This window comes from Emiliania huxleyi (assembly GCF_000372725.1).
Source record: "Emiliania huxleyi CCMP1516 unplaced genomic scaffold EMIHUscaffold_36, whole genome shotgun sequence".
NCBI classification, from domain to species: Eukaryota; Haptophyta; order Isochrysidales; family Noelaerhabdaceae; genus Emiliania; species Emiliania huxleyi.
Window position 1 is genome coordinate 1 of NW_005199274.1, and position 19290 is coordinate 19290.

The 19290-nt window shown below is 64.2% G+C and overlaps 6 protein-coding genes across 6 annotated transcripts; 3 read left to right on the forward strand and 3 right to left on the reverse strand.

Moving 5' to 3' along the window:
- Window positions 1-850: 850 nt before the first annotated feature.
- Window positions 851-3652, reverse strand: EMIHUDRAFT_101938 (hypothetical protein; the record flags this gene model as incomplete). The annotated part of the gene is made up of 2 exons (XM_005772278.1): window positions 851-1828; window positions 3422-3652. 2 exons carry the CDS (start codon window positions 3650-3652, stop codon window positions 851-853), a joined length of 1209 nt encoding a protein of 402 aa, XP_005772335.1.
- An 870-nt stretch (window positions 3653-4522) lies between these two features.
- Window positions 4523-5928, forward strand: EMIHUDRAFT_101939 (hypothetical protein; the record flags this gene model as incomplete). The annotated part of the gene is made up of 2 exons (XM_005772279.1): window positions 4523-4648; window positions 5221-5928. The coding sequence occupies 2 exons, from the start codon at window positions 4523-4525 to the stop codon at window positions 5926-5928; spliced, it is 834 nt and encodes a 277-aa protein (XP_005772336.1).
- Window positions 5929-8187: 2259 nt separating this feature from the next.
- Window positions 8188-8826, reverse strand: EMIHUDRAFT_101940 (hypothetical protein; the record flags this gene model as incomplete). Its single annotated transcript, XM_005772280.1, has 1 exon — window positions 8188-8826. One exon carries the CDS (start codon window positions 8824-8826, stop codon window positions 8188-8190), a length of 639 nt encoding a protein of 212 aa, XP_005772337.1.
- A 568-nt stretch (window positions 8827-9394) lies between these two features.
- Window positions 9395-9659, forward strand: EMIHUDRAFT_208603 (hypothetical protein; the record flags this gene model as incomplete). Its single annotated transcript, XM_005772281.1, has 2 exons — window positions 9395-9503; window positions 9586-9659. The coding sequence occupies 2 exons, from the start codon at window positions 9395-9397 to the stop codon at window positions 9657-9659; spliced, it is 183 nt and encodes a 60-aa protein (XP_005772338.1).
- Window positions 9660-9774: 115 nt separating this feature from the next.
- Window positions 9775-10964, reverse strand: EMIHUDRAFT_451000 (hypothetical protein; the record flags this gene model as incomplete). The annotated part of the gene is made up of 3 exons (XM_005772282.1): window positions 9775-10068; window positions 10222-10494; window positions 10690-10964. Coding segments are annotated over 3 exons (642 nt in total), but the record flags the coding sequence as incomplete, so codon positions are not given.
- A 4156-nt stretch (window positions 10965-15120) lies between these two features.
- EMIHUDRAFT_208607 (hypothetical protein) lies at window positions 15121-15627 on the forward strand (the record flags this gene model as incomplete). Its single annotated transcript, XM_005772283.1, has 1 exon — window positions 15121-15627. One exon carries the CDS (start codon window positions 15121-15123, stop codon window positions 15625-15627), a length of 507 nt encoding a protein of 168 aa, XP_005772340.1.
- Between the last annotated feature and the right edge of the window lie 3663 nt (window positions 15628-19290).

Consider the following 19290-nt stretch of genomic DNA (forward strand, 5'->3'; position numbering starts at 1 on the left):
CACTAATAGGGCGGTCCGCCTCCCTGACAGTTCTTAGGGTTGCCTAACGTTAATTTGGGGCCTAACAGTTGCGCTATTGTTGGCTGAAATCCTCAACGTTGTTCAAGTGTTCACCCCAGCCCATGCTGTTACTGTTTGTTACTGTTGTTACTGTGTTGTTCAGCGGCCAGCAAGCAGAAAATGGCGCAAAAAACCCGGGTAAAACCCGAAAATACCTGGGTTTTCCCGGCGGGTATTTTCGGGTATTACCCGCACTGGACACTAGAGATCGTCGTGGGTCACTGCCAGGCCTTCCTTACTGTTGTTCAGTCGGCCTAACGTTAGCTACTGTTGTTGGGAAGCCCCACTGTTGTTCTGTTGTTACTGTTAACACTAGCAACACTGTTCAGCTCCTAACGTTAGGCAACCCTAGCGGTTCTCTCTCTACTGCGGGCGGACCCTTACAGATCACTGTGTACACAATATACGTCAAACTAATCCCTGCACGGTGCGGGTGGGGGCCACTCTCTACTCTCTCCTTCTCCCAGCCCTAGAGGCTAGAGCGTGCGGTAGTAGAGCGTCGAGGTAGAGTTTTCTTCACTTCGTTTTCTCGTCTTCGCGCTTATTGTGGTTTGTGCATAAAGCCGTTGTATTGGTGTGTAGGTCGGTAATGTGTATGCCCCACAGTGTTAGTGCCAGAGGTGCGCGCCAGTCCCGTGCCTTAGCGCGGCGAGTGGGGGAGGGGGGCTGTGTCGGCCTAGCCGGGTGTCATTTGACAATTACAGATTTCATACACCCTCAAAACATGGCACCAACCAGAAAAGAGATCGACAATCGGCCTCGCCCGTCACTCGCGCGTCACTCTCTGCGCTCACGGCTGCAGCAGAAGCTGCTCGAGCTCGGCGCGCACCCACGCGCACGTCGCTCGCTCGCTAGGCAGGGCGTGCGTACACGCGCTGACCACACCTGCAAGCCGGCTTTCATCGGGCACACACGGGCGGGTGAAGCCGTTCGCGACGATTGCGTCGAGCTCGTATCGGAGGCGCGAGTCGCACTTGCCTGGCGCGTCGCCCGTGGCGAAGTGGTACGGGTCGCAGACGCCCGACGGCGCCTCGAGCGCAGCCAGGACACACCCTAGCGACCAGGCGTCGGTGCCACGCGAAAGCGGCACGACTGCAAAGTCGCGGGCCACCCGCACCTGCTCGGGCGCCCGCCAACCCGGCGTGCCTGAGTGCGAGAGCTGCGCCCCAACGGCTAGTCGCCTCGCCTGCCCAAAGTCACACAGCTTAGCGACAAGCCCCTCAGAGCGCGCCGACAGCAGCACGTTCGATGGCTTGAGGTCAAGGTGCACGATGGGGGGAGATCGCGTGTGCAGGTACGACATTGCTCTTGCAATCTGCACGCCGAGGGAGCGGCTCTCGCCCCTCTGATCCCCGATCAACAAATCTCCCAGAGTCCCTGCGTCGGCATAGTCGAGAGCGAGGAACGGCGTCTCGCGCGGGGCGCATGCAAAGCCCATCACATAGATGATGTTCTCATGGTGTAGTGCTGCCGCGATCTGACACTCGGAGGCGAAGGCGCTGCTCGCGCGCAGCGGCTGCTTCACCGCGAGACGACCACCGTAGTGGCGGCCAAGCCTAACGGTGCCTTGGCCGCCCTTGCCGAGGCGACCCTGGCTGCTGCCAAAGGCGATGTCGCGCAGGGCGAGGCCGCCGTACCGGCTCGCGGTCGGCGCCAAAGGCGGGATCGGAGCGACGAGGCGAGGAGCAATTGTAGGTGGAAGAGCGGCGAGGGGCGGCGGAAGTGCCAAGCTCGGCTGCCTCGCGACGAGCAGGTGGCCCCTGCCGTGCTGGCCGAGGGCCCGTGGCCGAGGGACGGTAGACGGAATCGGGACGGGAACGAGAGCCGCAGGAGCAGCGTCAGGCACCGCGAGGGCGGCGGCCTCCGCTCTCGTTTTCTTGAGTCTGCGTCTGTACTCGACCTTCTCGGCCCTGCGGTCACGGCCCCGATCGCCCTTATCATCCGGATTGGCGCGTCTATACACGGCCTCAGCGCGTACCTGCGCCGCGGATCGCTCCCTTTTCGGCATGTCGTTGCATGTCAAGAACCCAGTGTCGGGAGCGAAGGCGCGAGTGGTGACACGCCCCGCAACCTTTGAGCACCTGCGTCCCCACCAGACATAAATCGTCCCCACCAGACATCGAAGTCAAATGTCAAAGACACCTCTAGGGACTGGCAAAGTGGGCTGCCACACCCACAAAGATGCAGAAAAAGGGGACACCGGCGTGACGTGGCCTCTCGACGGGTTTGTTGAAGCAGAACTTGGTTCGGCGCACGAGGCACGAGCGAGCACGCACACACGAAATAAAGGTTAAGCGGGAGGATTGAATTCGTATCTCAGGGCAACCTTTTAGTGTACTAGTATCTAGACCGTATAGTGACCGGCGCGCAGCGCCGAAGAAAATTTTGGCAGAAATCGCTTACAGAAATCGGCTGCTGGCTCGCCCGATTTCCCTCGCCGAAACAGAAATCGGCTGCTGGATGCCGACGCCCCGATTTCTATCGCCACGCCTCGCACTGTATACACCGCCGGGAGGAAGATTACCGCTTCGGCCCGCTGACCGTTCAGAGAGGACCGGTAGAGGCGCTTGTCTCCGAGCGGGCGTCTAACCCTCCACAGCGCCTCGCGTCGGGGCTCACGGTGTCCTCACGCATCACGGCCTTCTGCTTCTCTCGCCGCCTTTGCTCGCCGCCTGTCTCAGCCCCAACGGCGACTCGGTCTCTCGTCTCCCGCTGCGCTCTGGCTCAACCGAACGTGGCTGCGCTCACCGCTCTCACCTCTCTCCCCTCCTCCTGTCTGTGCACGTGTCTGTGGGCCCTGTATCAGAATCAGTATGCACACTCTGCCCAGTGGCGTGTGCCGCGACTCTGGGAGACCGCTCTGCGCGAGAGGCGAGTCTCTGGTCTCTGCTCGCGGCTTGCGCGCTAACATCTTTATTCTTTCCAGCAAACACTCCACTCAAATTACGGACTAGGCCACGCGAGAGGACGAGGCCGGCGGTGGCGGCGGGTGGGTAGGGAGCGGTGGCAGGCGTCTGCGTGGCGGCTGGTCCACGGCGGTCGCTGGTTGCCGATTAGCGCTCGCGTGTCCGAGGTCTCGGAGGGCGTCCGGCAGCGCAAGGGGGAGGGTGGCGGCCGCCCGCGCCCGGTCAAGCGCTAGAATCTTCGACGCCACTTCGGGCGACACCTCAGGTGGGAGAGAGGCAGTGCGGCTGTCGAAAACCAGCCGAGTGAGCAGCTCGACACGCTCAGCGCAGCGGCAAGAGGCCGCCTCGAGCTCCGCCGACCGACCGTCGAGAGCGCTGGCTGACTGAACAACCACCCGCGCCTCCGCCCCTGCTCCGGCCAGTGAGCCTCGCACGGCGTCGGCGGCGGCTCTCACCTCCATCACGCCGAGCTTAAGGCGGCCGATGCTCTCGCTGAGCTCGCAGCGCACGGAGGTGGTGTCGTCTTCAATGATCTCGTGCACGTTAAGCTGCTCCAAGTGTAGCGCATGTGGCGTTGCCCACCTCAGCCGGTCCCAGCCCAGCCGTCGTACGAGTAGTCCAGCTGTGCCAGCGGCGAGGGCGGCGCCAAGCGCAAGCCCCGCAAGCCCATCACTACCTCCAATCATGACCCTGCCGGAGCAGCGCGTAGACCGATGGCCGGTCAGGGCGTCGCCCGACAGTGAGGGGAAAAGTTGATGATCGAGCTGACAAGTGCCCAGTGAGCTTGACCGTTGACCAGCGTTTAGACCGCCACCCGCAAGCTTCCCCCCGCCCGGGGGGGGGTGGCGTCAGGCGCGGAGGCGGCGAGATTTTCCTTGTCCTGCGGTGCTAGCGCCGCCAGTCAGCACCTGTGTCGAGCCTGTCTAAGTTGTTTTTCTTCTCTCGCTTGGTGTACTCTCGAGGTTCTCGAGGGGGATCAGATCCTTTGGGCTTTGTTTGGCCGCGTTGGGTGGGTAGCGATTGCGGATTGGGAGAGAGAGCTTCCTTTCTTGCGGATTGGTTGGTAGCGATTGAGGATTGAGAGAGAGAGAGAGAGAGAGAGAGAGAGAGAGAGAGAGAGAGAGAGAGAGAGAGAGAGAGAGAGAGAGAGAGAGAGAGAGAGAGAGAGAGTGAGTGAGAGAGAGAGAGTGAGAGATAGTTCCCGTGTGTGTCCAAACATGTAGCGCTACAAGTTCTGACACATAAGGACGCATCCTCCCACAACACACTTTCGCGCCTGGGCAACGGTGATGCACACGCTAGGGTGCCCACAGGACCCAAAAAAAGAAACAGGTTTTTGCAGAATTTCATGACGTCCGGCCACAAGCAAAACAAAACCCCCACCCTTTAGAGTTGTCCGACGTGGTGACGCGCACCGTTGCAATTTCCACGTGGTGGGCGGCACCGTGAGCGATACTGTTCTCTCCGTGGCGACGTCTACCGCGAAGAGCGCCTACAGCACGGCGGCCGTCCGGCTGCCGAAGAAGGGTGGTAGGCGAAGCAAAAGACACCAGGCGATGGTCGAAGTGCCAAACTTCGACTTCCGCGAGATCGAGAAGCGGGTGGGGTCCATATTCAACGTGGCGCTGATCGACTGCGAGGGCTGCATCAAGCACATCGCCGCGACGGGCATCCTCGACCAAGTGACGTTGTTGTGTAATCTGTGCTCGCCGAGTAATCTGAAAAAAACATTTTCAGATTCCGAGTAATCTGAAATTCTTCCTTTACGGAATTGGCGGCCCAGCAGCTCTTTCTTAAAACTTGCCCGGGCAAGTTTCAAGCCGTTTAAGCCGCAGGCGCCCCAGGGCCACCCTTTTAAGCCTAGGGGTCCCTAAGGAGTTTTGTGTTGCAAACCACTCTTCTCTCTCTCTCTCTCTCAGTGTGTGTCATACGAAGATCGCACGGGCGGGGACCTGTTCCTTTTTACCCATCTGCAGTCCGTTTTGTTTATTTATTTAGTGTGTGTAGCTCTTAGACTTACGTACATTCCCGGAGGAGGACTGCTGACGGGGTTTGCGACGAGGAGCGTGCCGAAGGGTTTCTCGGAAGTTAGTGCACCCGCGGTGCCGCCAGGGTTCGAGGCGCGAGGGGGGTAGGGTAGAGTAAGTCGGGGGGTTGGGCGTCACCCCCTACCCCCTACCCCCTACCCCCTATTTGGGCGTGTAACGGACGTACGTCTGCCGTGGGCCGATTTCCCCCCCCACCTTCCTAAAAGTTGGAACCCTGTCGACCCGCGTTGAGCTCATACGCTCGTTCGGCAGTGCTGGCTCTGAGACTAATGGGGCCGCCACTGTCTCCGACTGCGATCGGCTACGTGCTGAACTCGGCGGCCGCCGCTTCACCTGTGCGTGTTGAGATGTTCCTCGACCTCATCTGTCCCTTCTCGCGCAAGATGTTTGTCACACTCACCGAGGGCAGGGTGATCGAGCGTGCTGGCGACCGAGCGTGCTTTGTGCTGCACCAGGTGCCTCAGCCGTGGCACGCGCAGGGCTCGTACGTGCACGAGGCGGCTCTCGCGGTGAAGGAGGTCGCGCCGGATCTGTACCCAAATTACATTGGCGCCATCTACGAGTGCTTTGACAAGGGTAAGTTCACCGACCGCGACACGTGGGAGAAGTCACGCACGCAGATCAACGCCGAGCTGTGCGACCTGGCGGCGTCCGTCGGGGTAGACCGCGCCGCGACGGCGGCGAAGCTCGCGATGCGCGCCTCCGCCGACGGCAACAACGTGGGCAACGAGGTGACGCAGGCAGTCAAATGGATCTGCAAGCACCACCGAACGCGCGGCGTGCACGTCACTCCGACGGTGCACGTCAACGGGCTCGAGGCGGGCATCGTCTCCAGCGGGTGGACACCCGAGCAGTGGCTCGCCTTTCTCGAGCCAAACGGCGCCGACTTTTGGCAGGGCTCGAAGTTGCAGTGAGCTGGCACGTACTGAGCAAGCACACCAGGGTCGCGGCCCGAGGTGATGTTGGGCCGATGGGGCAGCACATGCTGGCCCCTTGCACGCCGCTCGCTAGCTGCAGCGTCGCAAACGAGTCGATGTTTACGACTCGCGCATTCGCGAGATCTGAGTCACAGTCGTGTCAGCTCGTCACGCGTCTCACGAGCGCACAGTCTCGTCACTCTAGGGGGGAAACCCGGAGCGCGGTACTAACCCTCGGAGAACCGTGTTTACTTTATGGCCCCTTCCCTGCGAACGCGCACCCCCCAGGGCTAGGGCTCTCTAGCGCCCGCGTAACCCGATCCCTTAAAGTTAAACAGCTAAACCAATATACGCGAGCTCTTAACGCGGGGTAAACAGGACGCTATGCTGCGCACGTGTGCTACCCCACTGTGTGGAACGGCGAACGCGCCAGGATGTCGCCCCAAAATTAGATATTCTTATCTTTTTGCCCCCCTCCGAGACTGGAGACAGTCACACCCCAGTATCAGACCAGGGGGAGTGCCCCCCGCCCCCGGCTCGCCCTGCCTGCGCAGGATAGCGTGCCCCGATAACGGCGACACTTAGCGAGGGTCACTGCGCAAGGAGGGGGTGCGAAGCCTTTTTCTTTTGTCCTCTCGGGGGAATGTTCTCTCGGCGCCCATGGCCTTCTGAGGTTTCGTACTGATGACGTCCTTCTTGGCACTTCGGGCGTCGGTGTGTGCGTTCTGTGGTGTCTAATTCCCGCGGTATGCTACATAGGTTTCCCGAACTGTGACCTCCTTTTCAATCCAGCGTATCTTGCTGGAAGCCTTCCCGCTGGCGGGAGGTCCCCAGTTCGAAACCTGGTCGACCCTTATACTTTTTGTTCACACCTGAGCGGGCTCAATTTTGCTCAGATGCTCCTACGAATTTCGAACTCGTGTCCTCACGCTTAGCGCTTGGTGTGTGTTCGTTTTCGTCACGGGGGTGGATGTCGCCCCAAAATGTCCGCCTCAAAAGGCCTCGTTCTCGCCCCTTTCCTGTACGCGTGGGTCTAGAGGACGAATGCTCACCGGACCTTCGAGGACATCAAAGTCGGCTGCGCCCTACGGCCATCCCGCCGGCTCTCGAGTGTCGCAGCGCGACGCGCTTCACCCCTCGACTCCGCGCTGCGAGTCGATTGGGAGACGACGCTCGGCCACCGCCAACTCCACCCTGACGCGTCGCACATGCGCCGAGTGTCCCCCCGAGGGTGTCCTTGTATAGTATGCTTGGTTGCGAGTTAAAAAAAGCCCGTTCCGCACCCGCAGCCAGCAGCAGTACACATGCCGTTCTGGTGCCCCTCGGCTGGCCAGAGGACGACTCACAATGCAAAATCGGAAAGGGACATCACGAGGGGCCGTATAAACGGTGCCGCAGCGGCCCGGGACAATATCAGTGAATTGCTGCCACTCGCCCGGCCTCCTCCCCCTCGGGGGCGCCCGGAAAGTGGGCTTGCGCACCAGCGCCCCCCCCAGCACGCCGACCCGAGGTGTACCCTCCGGCCACCTGGGAGGGGAGCGCTCTCCCTTTTTGGCTGCCATTGGCTTCACCATGATGGATACGGAGGTGGCCAGCCCTTGGTTGTGCACCTGCGGCGCGAAGAGGAGGTGATCTCGGCGGACGACGGCCATGCCGAGAGCGGGCGCAGCGCGGAAGAGGGTGCGCAGCGCGTCACGGCCGCGCACTTGGGAGCCGGGGGGATGGCCGGAGGGGGTGGGACGCCTGCATGTCCTCGAAGCTCCCACCCGCATACGCAAGCCGAGCCGCGAACGGCGGGGAGGGAGTTTTGGAGAGCCAGCCAAGGACGCGCATGGCGAGTGACAAATAGAGGCGACTTCGCTCACACCCGGTTTGCCATCGTGCCGGGAGTTGGGGGTGCGCTTCTCCCGGCGATCTCCTGGCGTCCCCGCGCTTCTTACATCTTATTTAGCTCCCCGGGCCCGACCCTGGGTGTCGACGGCTCTACTGACTGCACTCCAAGTGCTCCAAGTCACACCGTCCGTAGAGGAGATCGATAGACGTAGACGCTAGACGGATAATCCACCCGAGTGCCGCGAGATAAGGGGCGCGATAGAGACACGTGAAGAGTCAAAAAAAAGAGAGGCCGATCTCTCGTGTCTCGAGAGAGGCCGATCCCACGCGGCACGGCGACGCAGCAGCATTAAGCGCAAAACGGGATGGTTGTTTGTGTGAATGTAGCATGACACACAAGCGACAAGGCGGCGAGTCGATGTCTCACGTCCTCTGGGTCTCCCTCTTCCTCATATCCTCCGAGCCAGACTCCGCTCTGCGCTCCTCGCCCTCCTCTGACTCCTCTCCCGCATCCTCATCGCCGCCCTCCTCTTCCTCGGAGCCCTCCTCTCCCTCCTCCGGCCCCAGCGCCGCCGCGACCTTGAGCGCCCGCATCAGCCGAATCTTGAGCACCGCCAGCTGAGCCTCGTCCGCCTCGGCGGCGTCCTCGGCCCTCTCCGCCTCGTCGAGGCACGCCTCGAGCCGCTTCCGCTCCTCCTCGGCCGCGGCGGCGACCGCGGTCGCCTGCTCTAGCGTCCGCGCAATCGCGCCCTCGTGCATCGTCGGCAGGTACGAGAGCAGCAGGCCGAAGGCCTCGCGCGGCAGCTTGACTGGGTCGGGCCACGCGCGCAGCAAGTAACTCTGCCGTACCTTGCTGAACTTCCATCCGCCCTCCTCGCGACGGCACCACGCCTGGAGGTACTCCAGCGCCGCCACAGCAGCGGTGGCCTTGTCGGTCGCGCTGGATGCCGCGGCGGCCGCGTCTGCGCCGCTCGAGTGGCGCGATGGCTGCCGACTGCGCTGCTTGGCCTTTCGCCGGCGCTTCTGCTGCTGCTTCCGCTTGCCGATCGCTGGTCGGCTCATCGTTGCAGAGCTCGATCAGGCACGCGCTGCCTCTCGAGTTCGGACGCGTGCCAGCCTTGGGGCTAGAGCTCGATCAGGCACGCGGTCGTAGCGTTAAGAGAAGTTGCGTTGGCCACCCTACCGGCTGGCGGCGCCCGCTGCCAGCCGCGAAATCTGAGGTCGCCCCGCCCGCCTGCGCCCCCGCGACGGCCCCGCAGCGGCCGGGCCGGCTGCCTTGGTGGGCGGGGCACCTCCCGCTGCCGCGTCGCGGCCGCGGACGCGCTCGGAAGCACGCCGCGGGCCTCTGCCGCGCGCCTCGAAAGCGTCGCCGCTCTCGACGCGCGGAAGAGCCGGTCCCATGCGTCGGTCCGAGCGTCACGCACCCCCGTGCTCGGTCGCAGGCACCTACTCGACGGTCGACGAGCTCGCCGGCATGTCGACCGCGCGATACGCCACTCCTGATCCCGATGACGACGGCTACGACGAGGACGTGCCCGCCGACCCCCCACGCCCTGCCGCCGACGACGATGCCGCGCCGGACGACGAGCCTGTGGTCGGCGACGCCGACGGCGGCGGCGGCGGCGGCAGCATGGGCAAGGCGCGGCGCTGGGCCAAGAACTTGCCCGACCCGTCGTGCTGCCCCGCGCTCCCGCTGCTTCTGCTCGCGCTCATCGGCACGGTCGCGTTTGCCTTCTCGCGTCCGCCCGCGGCGCTGCTGCAGTGTGGACCAGCCACTCCATTGACGCTGCTGCTGGCGCCTCGACCCGAGGCGCAGTCAAGGACAGGAGCAGCGGCGAGAGGCAGCGAAGAAGTGGCACGGACGCAGCGAGCGCGCAGAGGCAGAGCACGAGTAGTCGAGCAGGAGAGGCGGCCGCACGTGCGAGCACGAGCACTGGTGTGCGGGACCACGTTGGTCGCATGTCGAGCTCGGACCTGCGCTTCGGGCCTTCGGCTTGGACACAGTTTTGTAGAGAAACGCGAAAAACGGCCGGGTACCAAGCGTGTACCCCTTCAACCCCTGTCCCATTCGCCTCTCTTATATGCCAGGACAAGACGGGCGCGGAGCCCGCACTCGAAGGGGCTACTAGCCTCTCTCGACTGAGGCTTTTCTTTTGACTACGCCGCCCTCCCCCCCCCACCACACACACACGTACACGTAGAGCTAACAGCTAAGAGCCTGGCGTCGGTGCTAAGCTGTGGCTCACGCGACACTGCCCCCGGACGTGTGAGGCGCAAGCGGATGTTGAGGGCGATGTTTGCAACCTAACGGAGGCGAGTGTAGCGGTGCGCTGTGCCGGCGCCGGTGCTGATGTGACTACTCCAAGAGACCGTGTCGATTGAAGACTACTCATGACAGAGTGAGAGAGTGTATGCGCGGGTGGACGTCGGCGAGAGGCGTGATGTGGGATGGCGCACCGGTCGCGGTGGTGCGGACGCCGCGCAGCCGTGAGGTACTCGATGAGTGGGCCGCCGGGACAGAGCCTGCGCAGGCAGCAAAGGTGGGCGGCGTGAGCGCGCGCGGTGCCGCGCTCCACGGTGTGCGAGAGTGCCGGGCCGGGCGTGCCCCCATCAGCGATGGAAGCTCCAAGCCGGCACAGAAGCTCCGACACGGGCGTCTGCTGGTTGCGCGTGTCGACGAGCGGGCCCGAGCGAGGCCGCAGAGGAGGAAGAACGTCGGTCGTGCGAGCGCTGAGGACAAACGGACGGCTGAGTGAGGGACGGCAGTCATACCGGCAATAGTCGGTGTGCGGCGGCGGTCGCTCGGGGGCGGAGGCCGGCGGCAGGGAGAGAATCGGGCGAGAGCACGGAGCACGCCTACCGTCGAGCGAGAGCAGACATCTACAGAGAGCACGTGCGGCCGCGCCGGGCCGCCGAGAGGCGCACCTGGCGCAACTCGAGCGTAAGTGACCGTGGCGGCAGCCGCTCGGCGCTCGAGGCGACCATCCGACCGCCGGGCGTGCCTCTGGCGCCGACTCGGCGCCGTCGGCGACCCCGCGCGGGCCAGAGTCATGTCGAGCCGGGGCTGAGCCGGCGGTGGCGGACGCTTGGATGCACGCTCCGGGGGGCTGCCGGGTCGGATCGGCCTTTCGGGCGCCGCCGCAGCGCCGCGGAGGCACTGTTCTGGTGAGAACACGCGCCACTGAGGCCGACTGAAGTTGCACGCCCAGGCCAGCCGGCGAGTACCCAGTTGCACTCGTCCGACGTAGCGGGGGGCCACGACTACGTTTACGAAAACATAAGTTGTTGCGCGAGGTGTGAATTGTTCCGCCCCCAGAAGCCCCATGTCGCCTCCCGTCGGGCAAATCTTGACGAGACCACAAAGTCGGCGCTTTTTTTTGAGCGCCCAAAATCGTGAGTTCGGCGGGTAGAGCTCAGCATGGCCGAGGCCGACGCGAAGGCTACAGTTGCTGCGCTCAAGGCTGCAGCCCTGATCAAGTCGAAGAAGGCGGACTGGCGGCTCGTCGCCGCGGCGCAGGCCATGCTCCGCGGCGAACACCCAGAAGCCAGATGAGTTCGCCGCGGCTGCGGCGATGGGAAAGCCGATAAAGCAGCGGAGGGAGGTCTCAAACTGGTTGGACAGGCTCCGCGAGCTCGAGCGGATGCGCGCGTCGCTGCGCAGCCGGCCCGGGGGCAGCGGATCGGCGGCGGGCAGCAGCCTTCTCGCGCAGGTGGGCAGAGCAGCCTCCTCGCACAGCCTTGCTGGAATCGACGAGCATGCAGCCGCGAACAAAAGAATTTTACAACCAAACTCCCTCGCACGACAGTCGACACTGGGCACGGGACTGGCGCGCACTGGCACTAACACAGGAATTTTCGCATGCTCCCTCGCACGACACTGACTGGGCACGGGACTGGCGCGCACTGCCACTGGCACTAACACAGGAATTTTCGCATGCTCCCTCGCACGACACTGGGCACGGGACTGGCGCGCACTGGCACTAACACAGGTACACCAAACGAACAAAAGAATTCCCCTAACGCGGACGAACCCAGGGAATTATTTTTCAACGCTTGAAAAATAATTCTACCGCACACTGCTTGAAAAAGAATTTAAACAAAACAACTCTCTCTTTTCTTGAAAAAGAACTATACACAAAAAAAGAATGGCGCGGATCTTCCGAGAGTGCCCGTGCGCCGCGAGGCCGAGATTGGCGAGGGACTGAGAAGAGAGATAGGAAGAGGCAGACGCCCAAGGATGGGCGACGGCTAGCAAGCACCACACCCTCACTCCTCTCCTTAAATCTTATGTGTGGTGGCGGCGTGCCATTCCTCCCGTCCCTGTCTGGACGAATCCAGTCGCGCCAGCCCTGCCGAGACGTGCCCCCAGACGCGTATCGGGCAAAGCTAGCCGCCTCACTCGGGCGGGACAAAACCGTTCGCGTCCGGCTCGGCCTCGCCAGCGCCGCAGTAGCTCTGGTCGCAGAGTACTGCGCCTGGGAGGTAGTACACGTAGTAGCCTGCCGGGCAGTTGATGATCTTGATTTTCTGTTGCGCTCCCATCCCATTCCAAGGCCCAAGGATCCTCTCCACCTCTCCGTCCTCGACCGAGGGGTGTCCTCCGCGCTCGAGGGTAATGGGCTTGCCGCTGCACGGGCAATCGTCGGGACCGCAAGCTGTCCTCCCGGGAGTGGAATACACTCCCGGCCCGTCGAGTGCTACGTCATACATGCGCGTCCCCGCGGCTCCCGTGAATCGGTACCAGCCCTCGCCCATCCAATCAATAGCCTGGCCGTTGCCGGCGCGGTAGGTGCTGGTGGGTATGGTGTCGCAAAACAGTCCCGCGAACATGTCGCCGCCAACCTGAAGGTCCGTGTCTGTTTTCGGACAGTACCCCCCGGGAGCAAAGGGGCCTTTGTTGCCAGCAGACGACCCCAGGGTTCCAGGTGCCTGCGCACAGTCGCGGGTTTGCGAAACGGCCGCTGCCGCAGAATTCCAGTCGTTCCGAGTCGTTCCGAGGCTACCCACCCCAGGGCACCCGTAGGCCAGAGGGTCGAGTTCCGCCGCTGGGTTTTTACGTTTTCCCTGGTGCATTGTTGACCTGTGCTTGTAATGCCGGTGGCCGGAGTACAGCTCCACGTACTCGGTGCATGGGTCGGCGGACTTGTAGTTATTGAGAAGGCACTCCCCTCCCCAGTAGATGGAGGGTCTGCCGCCATCGGTCCTCCGGAAGTAATTCGGTTCCATCGCCGGAACCACCGAGGGCGCATCGTCCTTGTACACTCGAGTCGCGTAATTCGGGTTGCAAAAGTCATCCGGGATCCCGTTTTCCCAGCACGAGGTCATAGGCGGGGGGGGCGGGGGGGGCGGGGGAGACGGCGGATGGCAGCCACTGAAGTCAGCCCTCATGATGTGTGAAAGGTCACCGCGGCCGAAATGGTCCACCTCGCTGAGGCGACGCTCCTCCTCCGTGGCGCTAGCCACCTTCTCGATGGAGGACGCATCGACGACCGCTGGATCGGTCCCGGTGGCGGCGACGTCTCCCACGGGCTCGGCCTTTGCCGCGTCAAAGCGCGAAAAGGCGAACTCGGTGGCGTGGGCGCTACGCACCTCGTAGTCCGCCGCCACACCGTCGATGGCGCCCTCAGCCTGGGCGGTGGTGGTGTAGAAGCCTCTCCATGGATACTTGTCGGCGGAGCCCTTGCGCACCCGCCCCGGCGTCGCGTACGACTGGCCTGCGGGCGCACGTGGTGAAAAAAAGTGGGTGTCTATGCCGGGATGCCCCCAGGGACGGCGCGCAGTGCGAGTCGCGCACCAATGATGCCGTGCGGCCTGTCACGGGTAGGTGCGTCACCTCTCGCGCTGAAGCCGAGGTCGAGCCGGTGCGCCGGCCCGGCGAGCAGGCACCTCCCAACTGGCGTGTCGCAGGACGGCATGCCGCTGACTGTGACGGTCCAGTTGCCGATTTGGAACTTGGCTCGGTTGTAGTCCATCGCCATGTCAAGCTCGTAGCACCTCTTGCTGCCGTGAAATCCAAATTTGAAGGGACGTCCGACGCAGTGCCCAGTGACGACTTGCCAGCCGAAATTGTTGCGATCGAGCTCGGAGGCCCAGAAGGAGGCGGTCGCGTTGCGGTTAGTGGAGAAGCGCGCTGTGATGTGCGCCTCGGTGATGAAGGTGCCGTTCACGGTCAATTCACCCTTGTGCATCTTGAAGACCGTCCCCTCCGTCTTTACGTTGACCGATAGACCAGGCGCGGAGAGGAAGTTGTACAATGCCTTGTGGCGCCCGCGAAAGTCTGCAGCGCCACCGTAGGCAAAGTTGAGGTGCGGGTCACGGAAGACTTTGCTGTACGTCGCGCAGGGAGCCATATCTCTGAGCGTCGCGCCGCAGCCTCCACCGGAACCGGTGCGCGGGGTAGAGCGGGGGCCGTCCACCCGGTTATGAAGCCAATAGCTCGCCGCTGGAAGGTGCCGCCAAACGCGAGTGTACTCGAGTGGAATTCAGAATTTTGGCCTCGTTGTTGGAGGCGGGATGAAATTGGTAGTTGTTGTTGGAGGCGGGATGAAAAAGCAAAAAACGCGCGCGGGGCGGGCCGTCTACCGGGTGGCTTGCTCGCCTCGCCGCCGCCCCCACTCTCGCGCAGCGCGACCGCGTCCGCTCGATCGGTGAGCCGTCGCCCGCCACGCGCGCTCTCACGGCGACCACGGGCCGCTCATCGAGCGAGGAGCGAGGCGCCGAGCGAAGGGAAGAGAGAGCGATCGGGGTCCGAGCGGCGCCTGATCGCGCATGGGGCTATCACGTGGGTACTAGGCCTGCTCAGTCAGGAGTTGGCGAGTGTGTGGGAGATTCATTCAGGCCCGTCGCTCAACGTCTGTTGAAAAACTGTTCGCTGAGCAAGCTCACGGTCGAGCGGGCTTGACGCGCGCTTCAGGATAGCAAGAGGCGTGCCCACTCCCCTGAGGAGCGTGCGGGCACGCCTGGGAATCGTTGTGGAGCGACCAATGGACTGGGATGACAGCCGGCGAAGCGCTGCGCCAAAACCATGGCGCCGAAGCGCGTCCGCCCTCGACATGCTGGAAGCTTCACGGCGGAGGCTGTGAAGCTGCGGCATCGAGTTCAACCTGGGTTCGGACTTTTTGCGGGGTATGGTATGGTAGGCTCACGCAACCCACCTCGAGACCATACCCCCCCGCCTGCTGACAGACCCAGCCTCCCGGAGACCGGGGATGGGCGGTCAGGACCATACCCCCCCACCCTTTGGGCCGTGACACTACCATACCATACCCCCCAAAAAGTTGGAACCCGCTCGCACAGACGGAGGAGTTGGCCTGCGAGCGGCGAGCGCTCCTGAGCGCGCGGCGCCCCGTTCTGGACATGGAAGAGGAGCCCGAGTGCCGCATCTGCCGCGACGTCGCGTACCCGGACGCTCCTCTCGTGAAGCCGTGCGGCTGCCGCGGCTCGCTCGAGTTTGTGCACACCAAGTGCCTTCTCCGCTGGCTCAAGTACTCGCACGGCGCTAATCTCAACTCTGCAGTCTGCAGTGTGTGCCAGCAACCCTTTCGCGGGCTCCGCGCCCCCGGCCTGCTCTCCTACCTCCTCAGCTGCCTGCTCGGCCGCCGGCGCTGGAGCGGCGCCGACCTTCGCGCCGCCGCCTCGCGGGGGTGGAGGCACCTCCTCGATGCTCCCGACTGCGGCCACCTCGAGTGCCTGGCGCTGCGGTGGCTGCTGGCGCTGGGCGCGCTGCAGCTCGCCCTCTGGGAGGGACAGATCCTCCTCCTCCTCGCCTTTGGCTTCATCCGCGACGCGCTCTCCCTCGACCGGGCGCTCGACGAGGCGCGCGCTCTCGAGCACGGGGGGGTGGGGCGGGGGGAGGGCACTTGAGTCCAGATCGTGCACACGTCCTGGCACGGACGACGAGCCCACACGCACGCGGTCACACTGCTGCTTTGTCCCACGCCCCTCTGCAAGGTGCTGGTGCCTCCTCCGCTGCAGCCGCTCCTCCGCTCCATCATGCCTCCGGCCCCTAGATGCGGGCACACAACCACGTGTACTCCAACCAGCGCTCGAGACGAGACGTGCTTGGCTGTGGTCAGCCGCAGTCACGTCTCGAATCCACAGCCGTCTTTACCCACGCGCTGCTCTGATCACACCGCACCACACCGCACCCCCCCCCCCCCCTCTCACCTCCTCTGCCTCCGTGCGCCCTGCATCTGTGCACCCTGCATCGGTGCACCCGCCAGGCCCTCGCCGCTCGCCGTCGAGGAGTACACCATCGGATTCCCATTCACCGAGGGCGCGGGCGCGGCGGCGACGACGGCCGCCGCCGCCGCCGCCGCCTCCCTCGGTGCAGGCTGGGGCGCTTGGATCTGGGAGATCGGCCGAGATTCGCCGAGATCGGCCCGAGATCAGCCGAGGCTGGCCGAGAGCAGGCGCGCCGTTTGGGGTGCGCTCCGTGTTCGCGGCGTCGGACTACGGCGGCGCGGAGGCGGCGGCGAAGCCTTGGGGGGGGGGCGGGTCCTCTCGGTTCCCTGACGGAGAGATCTCGGCCGCATCTCGTAGAGCGATGCATCCGCCGGGAGGCGGCGGCGGATCGCCACCAGCGGAAGAGGCGATGCCGGCGGCCGCGCTGGCGGGGAAGGCCGTGGCCCACTGGAGCTTGTGCGGGCGGCGGCGCGCCGCGCGCGTGCCTGGCTTGCGGGCTTGTGGGGCGGGCGGCCGTAGATGGGCACTGCACCCCCGCCTCACCGCCTCTGTCGGGCTCTCTTCCCTCACACACACTCACGCACACATACACACACACACACACACACACACACACACACACACACACACACACACACACACACACACACACACACACACACACACACACACACACACACCTCCCCCCCCCCCTCCCCCTGCGCGGCCACGGACACTCGGGAAGAGACAGACACCGGGCGAGCGATATCTCGGCTGCATCTCGGCATACCTCGGCTATACCTCGGCTATACCTCGGCTGTATCTCGGCTGTATCTCGCGCCTCAGGCGGGCGGGGCCGGCACAAGGAGCGGTGGCGGCGAGGCCACGGCGAAGGGGACGAGTCGCTCGCGGCAGCCGTCGTCGCGGAGGCGTCGCACCTCGCGGCGCGGGTCGGTGCGAGATCTAGCCGAGATATAGGCGAGAGATCTCGCAGCCGCACCTCGGCCGCACCTCGGCCGCACCTCGGCTGCACCTCGGCCGCACCTCGGCTGCACCTCGGCCGCACCTCGGCTGCACCTCGGCCGCACCTCGGCTGCACCTCGGCTGCAGGCGCGGGGCTAGGCCGCGCCCTCCGCTCTTTGGTCGTGGAGCCGCTCCTCGTCTGCGCCTCGATGCGGCTGGTGGCGCTGCCCACTGCAGCTTCTCCCTCCTGCCTCCCCCGTCTCTCTCTCTCTCTCTCTCTCTCTCTCTCTCTCTCTCTCTCTCTCTCTCTCTCTCTCTGCGCGTGTCCCTCCTGCCCTTTCTGCCGGCCGCTCTCCTCCCAGTCCTCCTTGCGCCTCTCTTCTCGCGCGCGCGGGAGCGAAACACGCCGCCACCCTCGCCGGCGCTGCACGAGAGCAGGAGTGCTACCTGTAACACTACCTAGGTGCCTCTTTGGGAGTGGGACTTGGACGCGCTGCTTCTCGCCTGCTGCGTGCTGCAGGCAAAGCTGTGGCTCATCTGCGCCGCCGCCGGCGCGCCCTCCCGCACGCTCTCTTCGCTGGCGCCGCTGCTGCAGCCGCCGCTTCCGACAACCGCCGACGCGGTGCTGTCTGGCGTGATCAACGTCGTCGCGTGCGGCTACCTCGGCCGGCTCGCGCTCGCGTGGCTGGGCTGCTTGCCTCTCGCCGCGTACCCGATCCGGATGCACACGCCCCTCGCCAACGGCGTCTCCTTGCACGCCCTCCTCGCCCTCCTCGTCGCCGGCGGCTTGTGCGCCGCCCAGTCGCTCCGCCGCCTCGCCGCCGATGACTTTGCGGTGTGGCGCTGGCAGCGGCTCGAGGGCGGCTACTGAGCGCCGCGGGAGCAGCGAGAGGAGAGTGTGGACCGATTGCGTGTGTGGACTGATTGCGCGAATTGCGGAAATTGGGAGTGGGCGGTGGAGGGGGTGCGCATTCGCTGGCCTTGTGGGTGAACGTGTCAGAGGGCCACCGGTAGAGCGACAGACCGACCTTGGAGCACTTGGAGAGTGCAGTCATTAGGATTAGCCTCACACCCAGCTCCCCCAGAGCCGGGGGGCTAAGAAGCACACACCCAGCGGGCCAGATGATCGGGATCGGGTTGCGGGCAAGAGAGCCCTATAGCCCTGGAGGGTGCGCGTCCGCAGGGAAAGGGACACACACTCCCACTTGGCGACGGCGTCACCATTTTCAAAGCCCCTCCGCCCGGCCTCCGTGCCCCGGGCCGGCTCCACGTTTTGACTTAAAGGCCAAGGGCGGCCGCCTATTGAAATCGCCCGAAGCGCTAGCGCTTGCGCTAGCGCAAGCTCGCACGGCCTCTCACGCTCCGCTGCTGCCCTCTTGGCGGCTCTCCGCCCGCCAGCTCGACCAACTCGACCGCCGAGAGGCTGGGATTGGCCGGCGGCGCGACGCGTGGCCTCTGCTGCGGCCATCTCGGACGCTCAAGCGGCGCCAGCCAGCGGCTCGGCCGCGCATCCTTCACACACGCCGCCACGACCAAGCTGAGCGGGCCCGGTGTCGAGTCATGGTGCGAGATGCATGTCAGGGGCGGCTGTGGCCACAGCAGGTCCACCAGACGGGCGTCAAAGCTTGCCGTCGGCGTGCTGTGGTGGCGAGAGCCGAGACCGCTGCAGAGGAGCCGAGTGCAGTGGCGAGCCAGAGGCTACCAGGGTCACCAGGTGGTAGCCCTTGCCCATTCTGAGCAGGGATGTGATTTGATGGGGTTGTGCTTGAGCGTGTGTGAAGTGGGAGTGCGTGCCGGCGGTGTCTGTGGCTGAAACGGGCGTGTGTGAGGCTGCAGAGCCGTGGTATGAGCCAGAGTGAGCTTCATCACCCAAGAAAAAGTGCGGTTTGGGACGGCTCAGACTTGCTGCTGATGGGCCTGGGCCAGGAGAGCGACAGAGAAGGCGAGGTGGTGAGCTGGGAAGCCGCTTTGTCGGCACCTGGACGTGTCGCGATGAAGTGCCAAAAAGTACTATTTGCGGCTATTGCTCCAAACTTCGGGAGACAAGGCCTACATATTATGACTGCATCCATGAGCCTAGTGCATGAGGGCTGCGGGACGAGACATTTCACGGTCGGTGGCGCCGACAATGACCTCCGTAATGCCCTCGCAATCGGCTCGGATGGGGTCCACCGGGGACAATCTCGGAGCCCTCTCCGTGGCATCACGAGCCGGTGTGAGCTTGAAGACCCGAGGTAAGTGCGGTTTGGGACAGCACAGACCTGATACTGATGGGCCTGGGCCAGGAGAGCGACAGAGAAGGCGAGGTGGTGGGCTGAGAGCAGGAAATAGCGCTTCGTGGCACTTTTATCACGAGCAAGGCCAACGCTGACATCTCCAGCGATGTGGGACCACGCCTAA